The sequence below is a fragment of the Phacochoerus africanus genome, chromosome 14 (genome assembly GCF_016906955.1).
Source record: "Phacochoerus africanus isolate WHEZ1 chromosome 14, ROS_Pafr_v1, whole genome shotgun sequence".
Classification (NCBI taxonomy): domain Eukaryota; kingdom Metazoa; phylum Chordata; class Mammalia; order Artiodactyla; family Suidae; genus Phacochoerus; species Phacochoerus africanus.
Genome location: NC_062557.1, coordinates 20,628,042 through 20,648,882, shown reverse-complemented (window position 1 = coordinate 20,648,882; position 20,841 = coordinate 20,628,042). Strand labels below are relative to the sequence as shown.

Genomic DNA, 20,841 nt, shown 5'->3' with positions numbered 1-20,841 from the left:
TACAGAAGATCTAAGGCTGCCCTGTGGAATGCAGCAGCCTGGAGCCACCTGAGATGTGACCAGTCCAAACTGAGAGGGGCGGTGGCTGTAAAACACCCAGTGGGTTTCAAAGGCTTAGTGAGAAAAAAAAAAAAAAAAGGAGTTCCCATCGTGGCACAGCGGAAACAAATCTGACTAGAAACCATGAGGTTGAGCGTTCGATCCCTGGCCTCGCTCTGTGGGTTAAGGATCTGGCATTGCCGTGAGCTGTGGTGTAGGTCGCAGACATGGCTCGGATTCTGTGTTGCTGTGGCTGTGTCATAGGCTGGAGGCTGCAGCTCCGATTAGACCCCTAGCCTGGGAACCGCCACATGCCCCAGGTGCGGCCCTAAAATGACAAAAGACAAAAAATAAAAAACCCTCATTCAGGGAGTTCCTATTGTGGCTCAGTGGGTCACAAACCCGACAAGTATCCATGAGGATGTGGGTTCGATCCCTGGGCTTGCTCAGTGGTTGGCTGTGAGCTGTGGTGTAGGCTGGCAGCTGTAGCTCCGATTCAGACTCCTAGCCTGGGAACTTCCATATGCTGCAGGTGTGGTCCTAAAAAACAAAAAAAAAAAAAGGAAAAACTTCATTTTTTTGGAATATGTGGAAGTGCTACTATTTTGCATTTACTGGGCTACAGAAAATACATTCTTAAAATGAACCTCACCTGTTCCTTTTTACTGTTTTTAACGCAGCTACTAGGAAATGGACACCCGCAGGGGGCATGCGTGCCGTTTCTATGGGAAAGCGCTGCTTGAAACACCTGCTCCTAATCCAGGTGCCCAGCTCGGCTCTGTAAGCGGGAGCATCACAGGGACAAGTGGATACTCACCAAACTGCCCTCCTGCTGAGGGCTCAGCACCTTCACCATTATTTCCAAACTGCATCAATGAATCTAAAGTGCGGGGGGACATCGGCAGGTCAATGGTATTGCTGCAGGTCGTTCTGTAGGAAACGGGGAGCAGTAGGAGCGGAAAGGGCCGGGTTGACAAGACACAATGGAGGAAAAAAAAAAAAGAAGAACAGAACACACACACACAAGCTCATCAAACTCTGGTCTCCAAAAGAAAAAAAAAAAAAAAATACAAGCTCAAGCTTTTTAAACACACCAGGTCACTTTGAATACCGACCATAGCTCCGAGGGTTCCAACCCCTCACCAGAGTTCTCTCACCCAGTGGCCTGTTCCCAGGGGTAATTGAGGACGTTAGAAATGAAGGCAAAATCAGGAAGAGAAGCCACTTACGGTGTCACACAGATGAACTTGGTCTTCAGGTATGGGGCAGCACCTGGGAAGGAGAAAACTCAGGCTCACTGATTCTGACTCCACCCTGGGTCCCGGGCAGGAGGAAGTCTTCCCCCAATGCTGACCTGAAACTCACTCCGTCCTGGACCAGAGATTGTCTGGAACTCCCGTTTCCCTTGGAGGAAGCTCACCTGCCCGCCCGCCCTGTACATGAATTGATGTCCCAGATGCTTTGGCACCTTGTCCCCGAGCCCAGAGGAGGGGCGGCCGGATGTTCCTCCCTCCCTCAGCTCAGGTAAAGAGTTTAACTGCCTGCGTGTGGTCTGAGGATTAGGTTCTGGCCTGGCTGTATCTCTTAGATAACTTCTCCTCATGCAGGGCTGAGCCCACGTCGTCGGGGCACCATGTCTTGCTCAGGTACTGCAGCGGTGAAGAGCAGGTGGAAAGGGTTAATGCAGTGCCAAAGCTGGGGGAGGTGGGGGTGGGGGGTGACGACAGTTTCTGTTCCTTTCAGGACTTGTCTGTCCCTATGGCATTGTCAGGTGAGGGGATTAGAAAGGCCCCTGCTGGACAACTGCATCACCCAGAAGAGCCCCTCCACAGGGAGGCTGTCACGTGGAGCAATCGGCTCTGGACTGGCAGACAGGAGGCCCAGGCCTCATTCTGTCTTCAGCGGCTAAGGGGTCTCGGCAAGGCCCTTCCTCTCTCATGTGTAAGAGGGAGAAGCCCATCTCTGCCATTTAGTATCCTTATTCACAGGAGAGTTAGAAATGTGAGGACTGGAACAAGTGAAATTAAGTGGTAAATGCTGACGCTAAGAGCTCAAGGAACCCTGGAGACAGTGGCATGGGACTGGGGGGCTTTGGGGGAACATGGGACTTAGCAGGCCGGTGGCGGGGTGGGGTGGGCTGAGAGAAGCACGGTTATCAAGCTTGGGGCTTCCTGGGAGGCTGAGGGATCAGAAAGTACGATAGCCTGAGAAAAAGCGTCGCCAAGGGGCCCTGAGACCGCCATCTGTGTTTATTTTTGGCCAAGAAACAGATTAACTCAGTACAGAATCCAAAGAAGCTACTGAGGCAGGGTTCTGGTGTCTTATAGATCCTCTTGGGCCCAGGCCGGAGGGGTGCTGACACCCCAGACAGAAAAGGTTTTAATTCCCCCAGTGAGCAATGGTGCTGAGAGAAACAGCTTTGGCCTGAGCTGCCAAGGGAGAAGCAAAGGAGAACGAAGACGAAAAAGCTGCTTTATGGCTCCGTACCAGGTCGTAAATGTGCTTTATCTAATTTGTAAGATAAGGGATGTGTCATTTCTCTTGGGGACTCTCTCCCTCAAGCCATGAGGAAATACTGAGTGAAGAGGAGGGAAGAGTCCTGGGAAGATAATCCGCCTCCTAGAGACACTCAAACCTCCACGATGGAACCCGAGGAAGGGGTTGCACGCTCAGCCCTGGAGGACCCCACAGCTCACACCACACCCCGGGCCCTGAGGGCGGCCTCGGCCCCGAGGAAACACTGATGCGTCCAGGCAGGAAAGGGCCTTGCCTCCCAGTCACACAGGAGGGGTGGCCACGAATGGGGGGGCGCAGCCTCAGACCGGGAGCGTGGGCCCTGAAAGCCACGTCAGTCCGAGGACCAGCACGTGGACCCAAGTGCCTTCCGCAGAAGGCACAGGGCAGGGTGACAGGGGCTGATAAACAGATCTCCCAACCGAAGCGCAGCGTGCAAGGCGAGATAAGCGGCAGACGGGAAGTGCCCGTGTGACCGAGACGCGGCCCCAGAACAAAGGAAAAAAGAGAGTCAGTCGCCTGTTAGCTCCAGTTCCCTCCGCCAAGGCTCATTCTGCTCAGCCCGAGGCTCCTCAGAGGGAATGCCCATGAAGAAGTGGGAAGGAGGCTGCTGGGTGTGTGTGTGAGAGCTATTTGTACAAAACCAAGGTTTTCCAAAAGCACCCAGGGCCGGGACGGCCAACCTCCGAGGGTCACGGTAAGAGAAGATGAAGAGAAGTTAATGAAAACAATGGCCAATTATCGTCTCCTTGTCAGGATCCAGACAGAGAACCCAGATCTGAGCTCCAAACAGAACCAAGAATAGACTAGAGGGCTCTGCCCTCCACACTGAGGATGGTGCCAGAGCTCACACGGGTTTAAACGTGTGAAACCATTTATGTATAACTTACACAAGCACATTAATGTGCTCTTGCACATTAAAAAAAAACCAATTTCTCCTTTTGCGTGGCCATGGCGTGCAGCAGCTTGGTGTGGATCTCAGTTCCCAGACCGGGGCTTGAACCCAGGCCACAGTGGTGAAAGCACTGAGTCCGAACCACCAGACCACCAGGGACCTCCCTAAGAAAACCTTATTTTCGACAGCTGCACATCCAAGGTAGCAATTCCATGCCCCTCCCACCCATTACCATCTGCCCCTTCAATCACCCCTCTCCCGAGATTCTGCTCTCAAACCGTGTTCCAAGGCTGCTAACACTCATTTCCTTCAGAAGGCCTTTCTTCGTCCCACCTGATGCTGCCTACATTGTTCAGTGATCGGGAAAAGGAAACACACTAGACTGAAGTCTGAGTTGCAAACCTTCCAGCCTCTGCTAGGTAAGAAGCGCTGCGCTGGCTGGGCGTCCTGTTACCAAAGAATCCTATCCCCGAATTCTCTCTGCCATGTTTTCTTTTTTCTTTTTTAGGCCTGAACCTGCAGCATATGCAGGTTTCCCAGCTAGGGATCACATTGGAGCTACAGCTGCCGAACTACACCACAGCTCATGCCGATGCTGGATCCTTAACCCACTGAGCAAGGCCAGGGATCAAACCCACATCCTCGTGGATCCTAGCTGGGCTCGTTACCACTGAGCCACAACGGGAACTTCCTCTCGGCAGTGTCTGAGGAATGCCTGGGTGTTGCATGCAGTCTCCCCCTTTAGACTGGGGCTCCCTATGCCATCAGCCACCCCCCAAAAGCACTCACTACAGAGTTCTTTCCCCAAAAGAGGAATAAAGATGACCAGGTTCTTCAGGCATTGACCCATCCCATCCTCCAAGGATCCTGCCATTTCCTGCTTTTCCCCGGAATGAAATGCCTATTGCGGAAAATCAACAACTACCTGGGTCAGCTTCGGGATGCTCCTGGCTCTCTGGCCGACAATACTTTCCAAACGCCTCCTCCTTTGGAATGTCAGGGTAGAGGTAGACCAGTGGAGACACGAGGATGTTGGTAGCATCCATGATCTTATAGCCCATGATGATTTCAGCAAACGACATGTTGTTGAGCTGCTGCTTGGTGTATGGTTCCACCGACTGGATCTGGGTCTTACCTGTCACAGGATATGGGAGGCAAAGACTAGGTGAGCTCCAAGAAAACTATGGGATTTATTTTTTTCCCGCAAGGGGGACAGACTTATGCCAACCTAGTGCCTGAGGCCCTGAATAGCTTTCACAGTCACCTGGCACTGTGGAAATGTCCAGCTGGCTTTGAGAGAAGCGATCCAGTTGGGTCACAGGTTAATACACTTGAATCATCACTTACATAAGCTATGTTAACAGGGGAAGTAAGAAAGGAGATGAAGAAAATTTAAGTTGCAAATTTCTAGGCAAATATTAGCTCCTGGACCAAGCGAAACGAAATGGCAAATCGACCCTCCAGCTGGCAGAAGTTGGAGAAAAGTCACTCAAATGTGTTTCCCAAGCCTGAGGCAGAGGGTTTGAGGCCATTTCTGACCACCAGGGGGCAGCAGGTGCCTGATACTAGCAGCAGTCAAGGCGGCAGCCACCATAGCTACCAGGTGGGGTGGGGACCAGCCCAGCTTACCGCTGATGTCCTTCTCCACCCAAGTGAAGGTGACTCCTCCTTCTTTGCTGCTTTCACTGAATCTCAGCAGGAAGGTGCCTGGGGGCTTGGTGCTCAAGATGGCCCGCTCCCTCTCCTTACTGATAAAGCCCATTATGTACCTGGAAGACAACAAGGTTTGGGCTGAGGGTTCCTCTGCCACCAGCCTGCTGGAAGAGTGGGGGACTTGTCACACCTGTGTACGCTGCCAGACTTGTGTTTCGACCTACCCTTCATTCCAAAGGGCCAGGATGTACTTTTTCACAAGGTCAATGATATTGTCCAGCCAGACCCAGAAGGAGAAGCCCTTGCCAGCCATGTTTTCCTGGAGAAAAGAATAACAGGAAAACCAAGTCCCTCAACCATCCCAGGCTGTCCCTTCCGCGGGGCGAGGTGCCAGCAAAATCCTCAGGCGCACCTACCCTTGGGCAGGTGCTACTGGCTGCTGGACCGCGAGTCCAGGCCCTTCAGGCCCCCAGCCTTCTGAGACCCCGCAGGTGTGCACCCCTCCCCCTCCCCTAATTCACACAGTTGCTTACTTTGCAAAACTTAGCCCACGTGATCTGACACCCTGAATAGTTCACACCAGGTCCTGAAGGGAAAAAATAATAATAAAGTAGTATAATTTTCGACTTTGAATCAAGATCTCATTCCTTCATACGGAACAGACTCATACACATCTGTCCCACTGTGCCAGTGAAACCATTAGGTGTTTTCGTGGGTTGTTTTTTTTTTTCCGGCCGTGGAAGTTCCCAGGCCAGGGATTGAACCCAAGGCATAATGACAACGCCAGAGCCTTAACTGCTAGCCTGCCAGGGAACTCTGAAACCACTGGTTTTCATGCATTTGAATGCTGCCACCACTGTGTGCCCACCTGCTCCCAGACCCCATCATTTGACACCCCCACCCCCGAGGAGCTGTTTAGCCCAGCAGAGCGAGGGGACGATCCATCATGTCCCTGCTGCACTTCCCAGCTTCGAGTGGTGGTCTGGGGACCAGCAGCACTAAGGTGCTGAAAGATGGCATTACAGGGTCACATTTGGTGGCAGCACAGGACAAAGCACAGGTAGCATGTAAAATACATTCTACCAATTTTTTTTCCCAGGGGAGAAAATGAAAAACGAGCCTACAGGTTCTTGAAGAAACGGACAGGGCTGCCAAACCCGGAGCTCTGCCTTCTAACACATACTTCAAACACCTTCCTAGGGTCGGACAAAGGGAAAGTGGTCCCCTGAAAGGATGAGGGACACAGCTACCAAGAAATCTGCCTCCCACCTCATAGAAATGATCACCAGGGTGCCAGCCTCCTCTGCATCCTGACTCCCTACCTGCCGGAGCAGGTTTTCTGCGTTTTCTGGCCCCGGGCACAGCACCTTGCTCAGCAACCCAAACACTCCTAAAGGACCAGCTCCAGGGGCGGGATTCCTTTTCAGAGGAAGGCGGGAGAGAAAGGAGGCAAAGAGCTGACCTAGGAGTTTCTCTGCCAGCGTGCTCAACTGCTCGATGCTCAGCCCTCGCTTGGTGGTGGAAGAGAACTGCCAGCTCAGCACCTCAGCCACTTGATCCCACGTTCCGATCGGGGGCTTGGTGAAAAAGTTCACGTTCTAGGGAAACGACACATGGGCTCCTTGAGATGAGGGTGGTGCCTGATGAGCTGCCCCAGGCACCGCCACAAGCCCAGAAGTCTCCGGAGAACCCGGAGCCCAGGCTCACCTTGGGGTTGTTGGTCAGCATGTTATACCACAGGATGGAGGCCCAGGCGTTGGGCATCTGACAGATGTTGGAGATGACCACGACTGGCAAGGAGTGGGTCTGTGGAGTAAGCAGGCAATGAGCTGGGGAGGCGGAGGGCCCTGGTGGCTTCAAGTCTCTTGACCCATATTTTGCAGGGTTTGCAAGACGACAGGCCATGGGCCACGCCTGCTGCCACACTAGGGCCACAGGCCTCGGGTTCGGTCTGAACACACCATGACCTTGTGATGCCGACTTGCTCACGGTGGACACTCATGGTCCACGGACTCCCCATTTGTAAAACCCAGAAGGCATTCTCCACGAACTGAAGCTGCATCAACCCCTTAAACAGAGAGCTCCCAGGAATCCAAAACTAGGATTCCTGCTTTTTCGGGTGTATCTTTAAAGATCAGTTGGGAAAAAGAGCATATAAATGCCAGGATTGTCTGTATGCTACAAACAGTGGCTGTTGAAAGGCTGTTTTGCCCGAACTTTATATAATAAAGTCCACTGTAATCAATTTCTAAGTACGAGTTTTTATACCAGGTTTGCTGAAGGCTGAGTAAACAGGGATCTTCTAAGCACTCCAGCAAGATTTTACTCCCAGAGGAGACACTGAGGATTTTGTTGGAGAAAAACAAGCAAAAGCAATAAACATGGTGTTTAGCCAAGAGTCATCATTCCACCTGCTGGAGAGAAAACCCCAACTAGAAGTCTGGTCACCTCCATCACCCCTGCACACAGCCCCACCCAGTTCTGCTGCAGAACTCACCTCCAGGTCAATCTTGAGGCCTTGATGATACACCTCGGTCTCAAAGGTGATCAGGTGCAGCTCCTCGGTCACAATGAGGGAGGCCTGCAATAACCAGGACACTTCCTTAGAGAGGGTGGCATTCGGAACCGACCGGCACCATGACACCATCCAGAAGGGCAGTCTACCAGGTGGCCGTGGACACAACCAGAGCATGTGGTCTCTTCAGCACTACGACCCTCCAATGTTGTGATCCTCAACATGATCTCTTCCTGGCCTTAGTAAGATTCTACTAGATCCAATAGGTTCTTTATAAAATACGTAAGGCGCAGAGAACGACACAACAGGGAACACCTGCAGACCCACCACCCAGTTTAAGGGAAAGACCGTGGCGCTGAGGTTCTCTGAGTGCCTCCTTCCCCAGAAGGAACTGCTGTTTTGTCTTTTGAGTTTACCATTTCCTAGCTCTCCACGGTTGGTTGGTTTGTACCCATGGCGCGTGGAAGTTCCAAGGCCAGAACCTGAGCGGTTGCAGAGACAACTCCTTGTAGTTACACTGTAGGCCACAGGGAAAGCCCTCTCTATGGTTTTATCATATATATATATATATATATTTTTTTTTTTTTTGGCTGCACCTGCAGCACATGGAAGTTCCTGGGCCAAGGACTGAGCCCACACCACAGCAGGGACTGAAGCCCAAGCTGTTGCAGTGACAACACTGGATCCTTAACCTGCTGCGCCACAAGGGAACTCCTTACCACCTTTATATTGCTAAACAGGTACGTGTTTAGCTTGGGGTGTTTGTGAGTCATACATAAGGAACCACACCCTGTGTATTCTTTTGTGACTCACTTTTCACATCCTTGAAGTTGTGCAATTTATTCATTTTCACAGCTGTACAATATTCCATCACCTGACTATGGCACAGAGCATTTATCCACTCTAGTGCTGAGGGTATTTGGGTGATAATTTAGAACTTATAATCAGGTCATGACATTGCATACATGTCTTCTGCTACATATATGTACAAAGATTTCTTTATTGCTTTTTTTCCCCTTTTTACTTTTTAAGGCCCAACCTGTGGCTTATGGAAGTTCCTGGAGCTAGGGGTCGAATTGGAGCTGCAGTTGCTGCCCTATGTCACAGCCACAGCAACACTAGATCCAAGCTGCATCTGCAACCTACATGGCAGCTTGTGGCAATGCTGGATCCTTAACCCACTGAGTGAGTCCAGGGACTGAACCTGCATCCTCATGGACACTATGTTGGGTTCTTAACCTGCTGAGCCACAACAGGAACTCCAATTTTTTTTTTTTTTGTCTTTTTACGGCTGTACCCGCGGCATACGGGGGTTCCCAGGCTAGGGGTGGAATCAGAACTGCAGCCACCAGCCTATACCTATACCACAGTTGCGTCTGTGACCTACACCACAGCTCATGGCAACGCCGGATCCTTAACCCACTGAGTGAGGCCAGGGATTGAACCCGAATCCTCATGGAAACCAGTTGGGTTTGTTACCACTGAACCATAATAGGAATTCCCAGATTTCCTTCTTGTTAAACAATTCTGGGAGTGGTACTACAGGTTTATAGGGCATTTTCATTTTTATAATGCCAAATTGTTTTCCAAAGTGACTGTAACAATTTGTACTCACAATAGCAATATAGCAAAATTACTTTGAATAAGAGTTGTCAAAAAAATTATTAGAAAAGAAATCCTGAAAGGGTGGGGGAAAAATGTAATTGTAATGTATACATGTAAGGATAACCTGACCCCCTTGCTGTACAGTGGGAAAATAAAAAAAAAATTATTACAAAAAAAAAAAAAGAAAAGAAAAGAAATCCTACCCCCCTTTTATGGCTGTGCCGATGGCACATAAAAACTCCCAGGCCAGGGATTGAACCTGAGCCACCACAGTAACAATGCCAAATCCTTAACCATTAGGCCAGCAGGGAATTCCTCCAATTCATTTTTAAAATCCTCTGTTTCTAATTACAAAAGTAATCCATGTTCAGTTTAAAATGCAAATATTACAATTTGTGTAGTTTGGTGCTTTGTTCAAAGTGTTTTCAGGAAAGTATGTTTCGCATGTATTTTTTTGCGGTCTAAATTTTGACTGCTGAGAAGTGTCTATTGTACAAAACTTCATTTAAAAAGTTTTTCTGGAGTTCCCGTCGTGGCGCAGTGGTTAACGAATCCGACTAAGAACCATGAGGTTGCGGGTTCGATCCCTGGCCTCGCTCAGTGGGTTAAGGATCTGGCATTGCCGTGAGCTGTGGTGTAGGTCAAGGACACAGCTCGGATCCCATGTTGCTGTGGCTGTGGCATAGGCCAGCGGCTACAGCTCCCATTAGACCCCTAGCCTGGGAAGTTCCATATGCCACTGGTGCGGCCCTAAAAGGACAAAAGACCAAAAAAATAAAAAAAATAAAAAAAATAAAAGTTTTTTCTACTGAATCCAGGGTATTCCAAAGATTGAAGCCTGTGTGTAAAATGCTACCAAATGGCAAAAAGCAACAATAAAGTTTGGTTTTTACTTTTCTTTCTAACATAAAAAATAAAATAAAATGCAAATACTACAGAGATAGTATAGAGGAGTCTTGGTTAAGAACAGCAGCACAAATACATAAGCAGTGTTTGATAGATAATCCTCTAGAATTTTGTAATATATGGGTGAATAGACAAAAAGTATGTTTTTTACAACAAATATACTAGTATACTACTCAAGTTATTTTGCATCTTGCTTTTTTTTCTAAATGCATTTCACATACCTTTTCCCATATCATTGCATAGAGACTACCTCACTCTTTAACTGCTGTCGAGTATTATAAGCTCAGTTCATTTTTTTTAAAGGCCTCCTACATGCTACAGAAGAGGGTAAGAACGGCTCAGGGGACAAATACCAGAAAAAGAACAGGGTGGGAGTTCCTGTCATGGCTGAGTGGTAACAAACCCGCCTAGTATCCATGAGGATGCAAGTTCGATCTCTGGCCTTGCTCAGTGGATTAAGGATCTGGCGTTGCCCTGAGCTGCGGTGTAGGTTGCAGACACAGCTCATTTCCTGAGTTGCTGTGGCTGTGGCATATGTAGCCCAGCAGCTGTAGCTCCAATTTGACCCCTAGCCTGGGAACCTCTATATGCCCCAGGTGCAGCCCTAATGAGAAAAAAGGAAAGAAAAAAGAAAAAACAAACAGGGTGTCACACATTTATAAGAAAAATTTAGGATCCTGCTGTGGCGCAACAGGATTGGTGGCATCTCTGCAGCACCAGGATGCAGGTTTGGTCCCTGGCCTAGGAACTTCATATACCATGGGGCGACCAAAACCAAAACCAAACAAAAAATTTACATAGGAAAATTAAAAAAAAAAAAAAAACAACTTAAAAGATTTACAACTAGTTTTTGGTCACATTTACCCCCCCTTTTTTTTTTTTTTAAAGTTTATTCTTGACACTCAGAATCCAATGACCTGACTCAATGGGAGGCAGAGAAGAAACAAGGGGGATCAAGAACCAGAGGTTTTGTTATTTTTCTTTTTGTAAGATGGTTAGCTCCGATGTGTTAAAACCTTCCATCTCCACCTCCGTGACAAAAACTGGTCACCAAAATCTGAGCCAAGCCTTGTTGGGAATGTGGAAAGCCCCGGGCAAGGTGGAAAGCTTCTTTTCTACTCACTGGGCGTGGGCAAGGGAGTTTCCACTCCTTAATGATGAGCTAATTGGCCGGACATTGAAGGAAACGCCCCGAGCCAGGGAACTCCAAGGCCTGTGTGACTTCTGATGTGTCAGGTTGGCCCAGGGTGACTTTTCTGAACAACTGCAGCTGAAACAGCATGTAGGTGTCTCTACTCCTGGGCAGTAAGAGGGCTCTTGTTTACTCTGCCTCCAAGACAAGGCTCCTACAGGTGCGCTTTCATCCCCTACCCAACTTACGTCGCAATTGGCTCGGCCCCCATTCCCACATCTCTGCTCTCTCAGGGTCTGTAAGGAAAGCAAAGGGCAGGGCTGTCACAGGAGGCTCCCCCCAACCCCACCCCCCCGCCGGAGGCCCCAGGAGAAGGGGTATCCAGGCTCCCCCCGAGTACCAGGTGTTTGAACTCTGCGGAGAGGCTGCCGTTGTTGGACTCTTCCATATTCATCACTTTCGTGTTGGTGCCCAGGATGTTAAATTTCCGGGATCTAAATCACAGGAGAAAAGTACCCACCGTGTCAGGGACCCAGTGGCTGGCCCGAAGACGAAAGTTAGAGTCAAGAGAATAGAAGGAAGCCTCCAGGCTGAACGTACCCTCTGAGAGCCGCGACGTCCCCGGAGTCTCTGTCAAGGACACAAACAGGTGTTAATAAAGCAGGCCCTGGCTTGTTCTTCCAAAAGTCTGCTTTGAACACCTATAATTCGCTCTGATGGGAAAACTGCCCTTCTCCTGGGGCTTTCTGTCAACGATTCAATTACATTTTACACATGAAATTGAACGCCCCATCTATGCTGAAGGAGCGGACCCAGTTGGGTGCCTACCCAACATCCACTCCCGTCTTCCTATGGGAAACTTGACCCTGCCGGGTGTCCCGCCCCCCGCCCCCCCGCCCCCGAGGATCCTGATCGCAAAGCCCACCAGACCACAACATACCCGCAAGCATGGTGGTCCAGGGTGGGGGCGAGACCTACCCTGTTCCAATCAGATTGGGGTTTATATTCCACAGCTTCCTTCAGCTGAATATAAGCAAGGAGGCACATGGCCTCACCTACTTACTACTCCAAGCAACCTTGCTGCAACCCAGAAGGGAACCTGAGAACACTTATGGTGCCACTTATGGTGGCAGAGAAGATTCTGGGGCTTTGATGGCATCAATGAGTCACTGATCTCACTGTCAGGAACTTGTTCTACCTTTGTATTTTCAGTGATACTAGGTTGCAAACTTCCTTATTATTTAAGCCATACTGGGTTTTCTGTAAAGGTTTACCTGCAGCTCAGAGCATCCTACTGACGTAGCTGGAAATATTCTTCCCAGCATGTTCCCTGTCTTTTAACTAGGTTTTCTGATTATTTTGCTTTTTATGTAGTCACATTTCTCAGGGTTTCCCCTTCTTTTTCTTTTTTCTTTTTCTTTTAAATTTTTATCTTTTTAGAGCCTCACCCAGGGCATATGGAAGTTCCCAGGCTAGGGGTTGAATTGGAGCTATAGCTGCTGGCTTACACCACAGCCATAGGAATGCAGGATCCGAGCCAAGGCTGTGACCTACACCACAGCTCATGGCAACACCAGATCCTTAACCCACTGAGGGAGGCCAGGGATCAAACCCGCATCCTCATGGATACTAGTCGGATTCGTTTCCTCTGAACCACGATGGAAACGCCCCCTTTCTTTTTAAAATTACTTCAATACTCTTTAAAAAGTCCATCTCCATTGCTATATATTCACTTAGGCTGTTAGAATAATAGCTATCATTTATTAAATAGTGCATTCTAGAAGAGTTTACAGATTAAGACGGATCAACTTTTAAACCATTCAGAAGATATCTTTCCATATATCACATTTTAGAACGTAAATAGTCCTCATTACTGGGAAATTCTCCCTCATGTCTAGGCTATATATATATTTTACATTCTTTTTTTTTTTTTGGCCACACCTGTGGCATATGGAAGTTCCTGGGCCAGGGATCGAACCCCTGCCAAAGGAGCAACCCAAGCCGCTGCAGTAATAATGTCGGACCCTTAACCCGCTGAGCCACAAGAGAATGCCTACATTCTTTTCTTTTTTAATTATTATGACATTGATGAATAATACACTGCCTATGTAAATCTGATGAGGTTTGACATATTTAAAATATACTGTGACATTATCGGCCCAATCAAGATAGTGAACACATCCATCACCCCCAAGTTTCCCCACACTCTTCTGCAACCCATTCCCAAATCCTATACTCCACCCACCCCATCCCCAGGCAACCAGTGATCTACTTTCAGTCACTACAGGTTCATTTGCACTTCTAGAATTTTAAATAAATGGAAAGAGAGTATGTATTCTTTTTTCTTCGTCTGGCTTCTCTGGCTCAGTATAATTACTTTGAGATTTATTCGTGTGTTGTGGTATCAACAGTTCATTCCTTTTTTATTGCTGAGTAATATTCTGTTGCACGGACAGACCACAACTGCTTATGCATTTACCCATTCATAGACACTCATCTCCTAAAGAGGACTACCGTGTGGCAGTCCTTTGCACAGACATACACTTTCATTTCTCCTGGGTAAATGTAGCCAGGGTAGAATACTGGAATTTAGGGTAGGTGCACATTTAACTCTTTAGGAAACTGCCAAATTGTTTTCCAAAGTGGTTGTGCCATTTTGCCACCATCGTATAAAGATATTTGCATTCTAAACCTGTAAGTACATCTGGAATTTATTCTGATGGACAATAAAAAGTAAAACTCTAACTTCTCTCACTCAAATCCCTTAATACCAAGTTGGTCCAAGACCATCTATTGAATAATCCAGCCTTTTCTCCTGATTTAATACAGGTTTAAACATATATTTATTTCTCATATAAACTTGACTTTGCTATTGATTTTGGGCTTTAGATTTTGCTTCAAATGATTAATTGATTCCTGCCCTGATTACACACTCATTTAGCAACTGAAACTTTGAGATACATTTAAATATCTGGCAAGGCAGCTTCCTACCCTACCCCACCCCCCACGAATTTTATTTGTTAAAAACATTCTTTTGGAAAGTAGAGAGGTGGGTGCCAGGGGTGGGAGGCGGAGGGAAATGAGGATTTGTTGTTCGTTGGATATAGAGTTTTGGTTTTACAAGATGAAAAAGTTCTGGAGATCTGCTAGACAACAAGGCAAAAATGTTCAATACCATTGAACTTTACACTTAGAAACGGTTAAGATGTCAACTATATGTCAATAAAAAATTAAAAAGAAACGAGGAAAAAAAATGAGGCAATCGGGAAAATGTGAACAGTAACTGGCTCTTTGATCTTAGAGAAGTATTTTGGCGAGTTCCCTTGTAGCACAACAAGTTAAGGACCTGGTATTGTCACTGCAGCAGCGCAGATCACTGTTGTGGCGCAGGTTCAACACCTGGCATGGGAACTTCCACATGCTGAGGGCGTGGCCAAAGGGGGGAAAAAGGCAACATAATTTTCAAAAAAAGGAGTATTTGGGGCAAGATTTAACATCTCTAAGATGAAAAATAATTTTTAAGACCAAAAAAAAAAAAAATTGCTAAGATGGTAAATTTTATGTTTACCATAGTTAAAAATAAATTTTTATAAAACTATCTTTGCTTATTTTATTCATCTAAGATATAACTTGAAAAGTAAGTTAAGGATTTTTAAAAACCTTATGCCCATTTTGGTTGGTGCTATATTAACTGGGAAGAATCAACATCTTTATAATAAAATTGAACGTCTTCAATCCAGGAAGATGACATACCATCTCACTTTTTAAAAAAATCACTTCCTCACTACAATTTCACAGTTTTCTTTGTCGAACATTTCTGTTAGGTTTATCACCATGTATTTTTTATTTTTGTTGCTTATTGTGAGATATTTTTCTATTATAATTTCTAACTGGTTGATGCTAATTTATCATTAAAGTTACGCATTTTTGCTTATTTCTTAAACCTACCACCTTCCCAAAGTCTCTTATTTCATTTGTAACTATTTTCCAGTTCATGCTCATAAAATTTCCAGATCAATAATTATATAACCTACATTTTCTCTTTTCTAATCTCTTCAAAGGGTAGTGCGTTTTAATTTTTTGAAAGTACGGTCAAATTTGAAAAGGATTCCATTATGTGGTGACGTGTGGAACAACAATAAAGAAAACCCAATTTCCCCATAGGTTCTCAGTTTTACATAATATGCATAAATTACACCTGGAAGTAAAAAACTAAATAAAGAAAAAGAGGGACTCGAGGTCGCAATGGCAATCGCAACTCAAATCTGTACCGCCAGCTTTGTGGTTTTGTTCAGCCACGTAAATGACAACGCACTGCAAGGCTTTTGAAAACTTCTGTTAAAAAAAACCCGAAGATCTCTGAATGAAGATAAGGCCTCTAAGTTCACCTGATGTCTGTCCAAGTTCTCATTTTTCTGTTTCTCGTTTGAAAAAAAAGAAAAAAAAGAGCTAAGATAAGAAGGAGGTACTTACTTGTCAATGCACACTTTAATTTTAAGCTGATAGTTTAGCTCAGGGAATTTGACCAGCAATCTATTTCAAAAGAAAAGAAAAGAAAAGAAATGCTTCAGAGCAAAGAAAAAAAAAAAAATTCCAGTTTAAAAAGAAGTCAGTAGGCTCCCCCAGAAAATTCTAGTTGAAGTAACATAAACTTCATTAACTCTTCAATTCTAAAGAGGTCAGTTACAATCCCAAACTCCTCCTCTTGTCTGTGCCGCCTTTGATTTTAAGTTGAGCATCCCCCCTACAGGCCAAAAGAGACTGAAGAAAGCCTAAGAACTAAGAACGTGCACAAAGTTATGAGAGATTCGCAAAATGATAACAAAATCCATTTCATAAAAAATAGTCCAGGAATACATGCTCTGCAGCTGGTGTTCTTTCTATTAAACCTGAAACCCGAAGTTCCCGTTGTGGCACGGCAGAAATGAATCAGACTAGCATCCATGAGGATGTGGGTTCGATCCCTGGCCTCGCTCAGTGGGTCGGATATCTGGCATTGCTGCGAGCTGTGGTGTAGGTCGCAGACATGGCTTGGATCTGGCGTTGCTGTGGCTGTGGCACAGGCCAGCAGCTGTAGCTCCGATTTGACTCCTAGTCTGGGAACTTCCATGTGCCATGGGTGCGGTCCTACAAAGCAAAAAAAAAAAAAAAAACACAAAAACCCTTGAAACCCAACACCAAACTACCTTTGTGAGAAGGGAAATTTTGCTGCAGAGGGGCAAACCCCAGCTTACCTGTTCTAACACTTGCATATGGAAGAAACGCTCCACCCACCTGTCCTGCGGCCTCTCAGCTTCTATTATCTCTACTGTGCTCTTTCCTTTATTATCTGCAGGGAAGGGTAGGCTCCAAAACCAGAAAATAACGCATTTTGCCCCTTTTGTAGGGCAGCTGAGATGTTATAGCCTGACTTTCGGCTTGAAATCTTCAGAACAGAGTGAGCCTGAATCATAGGAATGCGCCCAGGTAACCTCAAGGAGACGACCATTCTTTAGCTTTTGCCAGGAGAACCAAAGAGCAAGCTGATATTAGGCCAACACATTCCATAATCACACTTTCCCCATCACAGTAACCGGGAGGCCTCCAAAGGACAACCCTGGCCACCAACACTGCTCTCGCTGCAAAAGCATCCCTCCATACAGCATCTGCCAAAAGTGGCGGTGCTGGGGCCCACCTGACTTTCGTTGTAAACTGGACCCCGGTCTTGATGACTAATGGCCGGTCAGGGTGCATAGGCATGCAGGGCTGTCGCTCCACCACGAAGGCACTGGAAGGGGAAGAGAAGGGCAGCGGGTCACACACTAGCCAGTGGGCGTCGTGTGTCCTGTCCCTGTCCTGTTCCTCTGAAGTCAGCCAACCTCCTGTTGGAGGACATTCTGGGGAGGGGAGACATGATGCGGGAAAGGGACGAGGGCTCTAGGATACCTTTTCATCAAGTTTCTGAACAGCTCCACGATTCTCTCCTCCAGCATGGGCCGGTGCTGTACAATGGGGTCCCCTTTGTAGCTCACTTTCTGCTGCAGCTCCTCTAGTTTCTTAATTTGTTGGCGGGTCTGAAGTTGAGATTCTGCTAATGAGGTTATCCTGCCAATAGAACAAGGAAGTTCCCAGTTAACCGGAGTGGGTGTACACAGGGGAGCTGGAGAAGGGGAAGAAGATAGCACAGGTATAAACACCTCCATGCGGTCCCCGAACAGAAGAAAGGGGCACTTTTTTCATTGTGAGAAAGTAAGCATAGCAGAAAATCAACTGTTTCTAAATGCACAGTTCAGTTTAGGTTAGTTGAATAATAAAATAAGTCCAAATAAAGTAAAAGCTTTAACTCTTAGGCTAATTTTTTTGGCCATGGCTTGATGTGGGATCTCAGTCCCTAGACCAGGGATCCAGCCTGGGCCACAGTGGTGAAAGTGCCGAGTCCTAACCACGAAACCACCAGGGAACTCCTACCCTTAGACTCAATTTGAGTATGTTAAGACCTCCACCTCTGAAACACAGACGCCATTCTTTGGGCTTGCAGCGCTGACCATAATTTAGCACAGCTTTCTAGAAAGAAAGAACATCTCTTTTCTGTTTTACCAGTTTTCTAGCCGATCCAGGCAGATGTTGGGAGGGCCTCCAATGCACGCAATCTGCTGCCGCCTCTTCCAGTCAGCCAGCTCTTCATCCGTGAGAGTTTTCTGCACATATTCCATAGCCGACAAAAGCCCCGCCAACTCACTCACGATGCTCTGGTTGGAAACCAAAAGCAAAGTCAGAAAACATTGCCTCGCACTGTTTCTAACCACAGGCTTTAGTCAATTCCAGAGAAGGAACTCATCCAAAAACAAACAAGTTCTTCTCCAAGACGCCCGAATCCCGCAGGTGAGCGAGACCCGCAAGGAAGGGATCCAACGCTCTTACTCGCCGCATCTGGTCCAGCGCAGTGAGCATCTGCTCCAGCTGCTGCATCTTCTGCCTGGTCACTGACTGGTTGTTTCCATTCAGGTCTTGCATATCTGAGGAGAAGGGAGACACTCCTTGAGCTGAGGGAATACTCTCATCCTTAATAATGAGAGCAGCCCCTGAGCATCCCCTCCCCCACGTCTGAACACAGAGTCAAGACGAGCGAGTTCTGAGACTCCAGTAACAGGAGATTTTTTTTTTTTTTTTAGTCTTTTTAGGGCCACACCCGCATCACGTGGAAGTTCCCAGCCTAGGGGTCGAATTGGAGCTGTAGCTGCCGGCCTATGCCGCAGCCACAGCAACTTGGGATCTGAGCCGCATCTGTGACCTACACCACAGCTCACGGCAACGCCAGATCCTTAACCCACTGAGCGAGGCCAGGGATCAAACTCTCATCCTCATGGATACTAGTCAGGTTCTTTACCACTGAACCACGATGGGAACTCCTCTACAGGAGATTCTAACGTCTCTAATAGACACTTGCCTCCTTGACTCTTGAGGGTTTTGTAGTTGAAATCAAAGTCATCCTGGAGATTCTCCACCACTTTCATTTTCTGTTCCAGATCCTATTGCAAATAAACACACAAACATGGAGGTTAAAAGCACATTTCCCTAGGGAGAGGGAAAAGAAAGTTTCTGGGAAGGATTAAAATAAAGCCAAAACTTCACACAAGATACACGCAGGACCCATGGGCAATTTCCCCAAGAAAAGGCTTCCCGCCCAAGACTCACTTTACCTGGACACGCTTGCGAACATCCTGAAGGTGCTGCTCCAGCATCTGCTGCTTCTCTGTCACCACAGCGGCTGTGGGATGGTTGGCCTGGCCCCCTTGCTGCCAAAAAAGGGAGCCAATGCACATGTGAATGCAGGAAACATGGGGAGCAAAATCTCCCTGTCTGGTCTCCATCCCACCCCACGACCCCTCCTCCTTGGCCTTAGCTGCCGCTGCCATTGTGATGGGAAGGGCAATTACAAGGTGGCCAGTGCCCGCCAGGTGCGGTCAGTGCAGCGCCAAGAAAGCGCTCGCAGTTTTACCTGTGTCCTTGGCTCTTTCCCTCTAGGTCATCCTATAAACCTACTCTACGTATTATACTAGGAGGCCACATGTTGAGCTAAGACAACAAACACATTCTAGGTAAGAACACACAAAAAAAAATCAGAATAATTTATGACAGCACATGTTGGACACCCTTTGTTTTTTGGTTTTTTTTTGGCGGTGCCCACAACATGTGAAAGTTCCCGGGCCAGGGATCAAACCTGTGCCACAGCACTGGCAACACTGGATCCTTAACCCACTGAGCCACCAAGGAACTCCTGGACACCTATTTAAATGCATGGGGTGTCCTATACATTTCTGTGGAGTAATTAAAAAAACCTGTTCTGTCCCAGGAATGAAATTCCCTATCAGGAGATACGATCTCAGGGGAGAGGGGAAAGAGGCTGGTGCCTTGAAAAAGTCGACTAGCAAGTAAAACCTACAAATAACTTTTGTCTAATAGGACATCTCCTGACAAAAAAGATCATGCAAAAGCTGCAGTGGCCAGGATGGTGTGGCACTGGCCTAGGATGGAGACATCACCCAGTAGAAGAGAATTGAGAGACCAAGAAAGACATTATATACCCAGTTTTCCAAACTATTCATTCTTCGTTGTCTTTGATTTCACACCAAAGCCACCATATCCTCCTGGCCCTGTGTCACACAATCTCTCTGATCTCTAGTGCCAGTGACTCAGCTCCAGCCCCAGCTGTGGAGCCCTTTGCCTCTCATCTCTTGCTTCTAATCTGCTCTACGCTGCCACCAGAAGTCTCCAAAATAGGTCAAAACATGCCAGCTTTAGAGGGAATGGTTCTCTCCTCTTCTCATGGTCCCTGTCCAAGCCCACAGAACACAGACTTCCCTTAGGAGCTCTGGGAAGGCGACCGCCGCCTTATTCTCTTCATAGGGGGATGACTCCTCTGATCGGGGAGGCTGAGAGGAGGACTCTGTGCTCAGAGATCCCCAAAGGGCCCAGCATTTACACTGCTGCCTCTCTCCTCCCATCTCTCCTTCCCAGGGCACATCTGGGGCAGGAGCCTGGGCCTGGTTTCTCAAGGCAATTCTAGAGGCTTATGTCTCTGTGTTCAGTGGGTGTTACGTGTGTGGTCTCTGACCTTCCATATGGATGCCTGGGGCAACACTGCCCTGCAAACCCAGTCTCTCCACCAACACCTGACTCAGGGGCAGGGATCTAAACAACAAGGAACTGCTGTATAGCCCAGGGAACTATAGTCAATATCTTGTCATAACCTATAACGGAAAAAATTCCAAAAAAGAATACACACACACATATAACTGAATCACTTTGCTATACATCTGAAACACTGTAAATCAACTACATTTCAATAAAATTCATTCGTTTAACTTAATAAGAAGGACCCTATGCCATGCCTTCCAGTCTTGTTTACCAACAATATGGCTGACTTTTCTTTCTCTCTTTCTTTTTTTCTTTTCTTTTTTTTTTTGCTTTCTAGGCCTGTGCCCGCAGCATAAGGAAGTTCCCAGGATAGGGGATGACTTGGAGCTGCAGCTGCCAGCCTATGCCACAGCCACAGCAATGCCAGGTCCAAGCCAAGTCTTTGACCTACACCACAGCTCACAG

The 20,841-nt window shown here is 47.3% G+C and overlaps 1 protein-coding gene across 5 annotated transcripts in view; it reads right to left on the bottom strand.

The window, feature by feature from the left end:
- Positions 1–20,841, bottom strand: part of STAT3 (signal transducer and activator of transcription 3) — a 65,123-nt gene that overhangs the window by 2,241 nt on the left and 42,041 nt on the right. For 2 of the 5 annotated variants that reach the window (XM_047758964.1, XM_047758969.1), the window contains 19 exons: positions 18,939–19,034; positions 18,686–18,767; positions 18,160–18,254; positions 17,836–17,987; positions 17,185–17,343; positions 16,934–17,026; positions 15,733–15,792; positions 11,860–11,889; positions 11,660–11,753; positions 11,508–11,555; positions 7,599–7,682; positions 6,809–6,907; positions 6,564–6,699; positions 5,635–5,687; positions 5,326–5,420; positions 5,078–5,217; positions 4,371–4,583; positions 1,269–1,311; positions 857–969 (listed from right to left, as the gene is read on the bottom strand). In XM_047758964.1, the coding sequence (XP_047614920.1) occupies positions 857–969; positions 1,269–1,311; positions 4,371–4,583; positions 5,078–5,217; positions 5,326–5,420; positions 5,635–5,687; positions 6,564–6,699; positions 6,809–6,907; positions 7,599–7,682; positions 11,508–11,555; positions 11,660–11,753; positions 11,860–11,889; positions 15,733–15,792; positions 16,934–17,026; positions 17,185–17,343; positions 17,836–17,987; positions 18,160–18,254; positions 18,686–18,767; positions 18,939–19,034 (1,885 nt within the window). The remainder of the gene's footprint in view (positions 1–856; positions 970–1,268; positions 1,312–4,370; positions 4,584–5,077; positions 5,218–5,325; positions 5,421–5,634; positions 5,688–6,563; positions 6,700–6,808; positions 6,908–7,598; positions 7,683–11,507; positions 11,556–11,659; positions 11,754–11,859; positions 11,890–15,732; positions 15,793–16,933; positions 17,027–17,184; positions 17,344–17,835; positions 17,988–18,159; positions 18,255–18,685; positions 18,768–18,938; positions 19,035–20,841) is intronic. The other 3 variants (XM_047758968.1, XM_047758966.1, XM_047758967.1) reach the window with 3 other exon arrangements.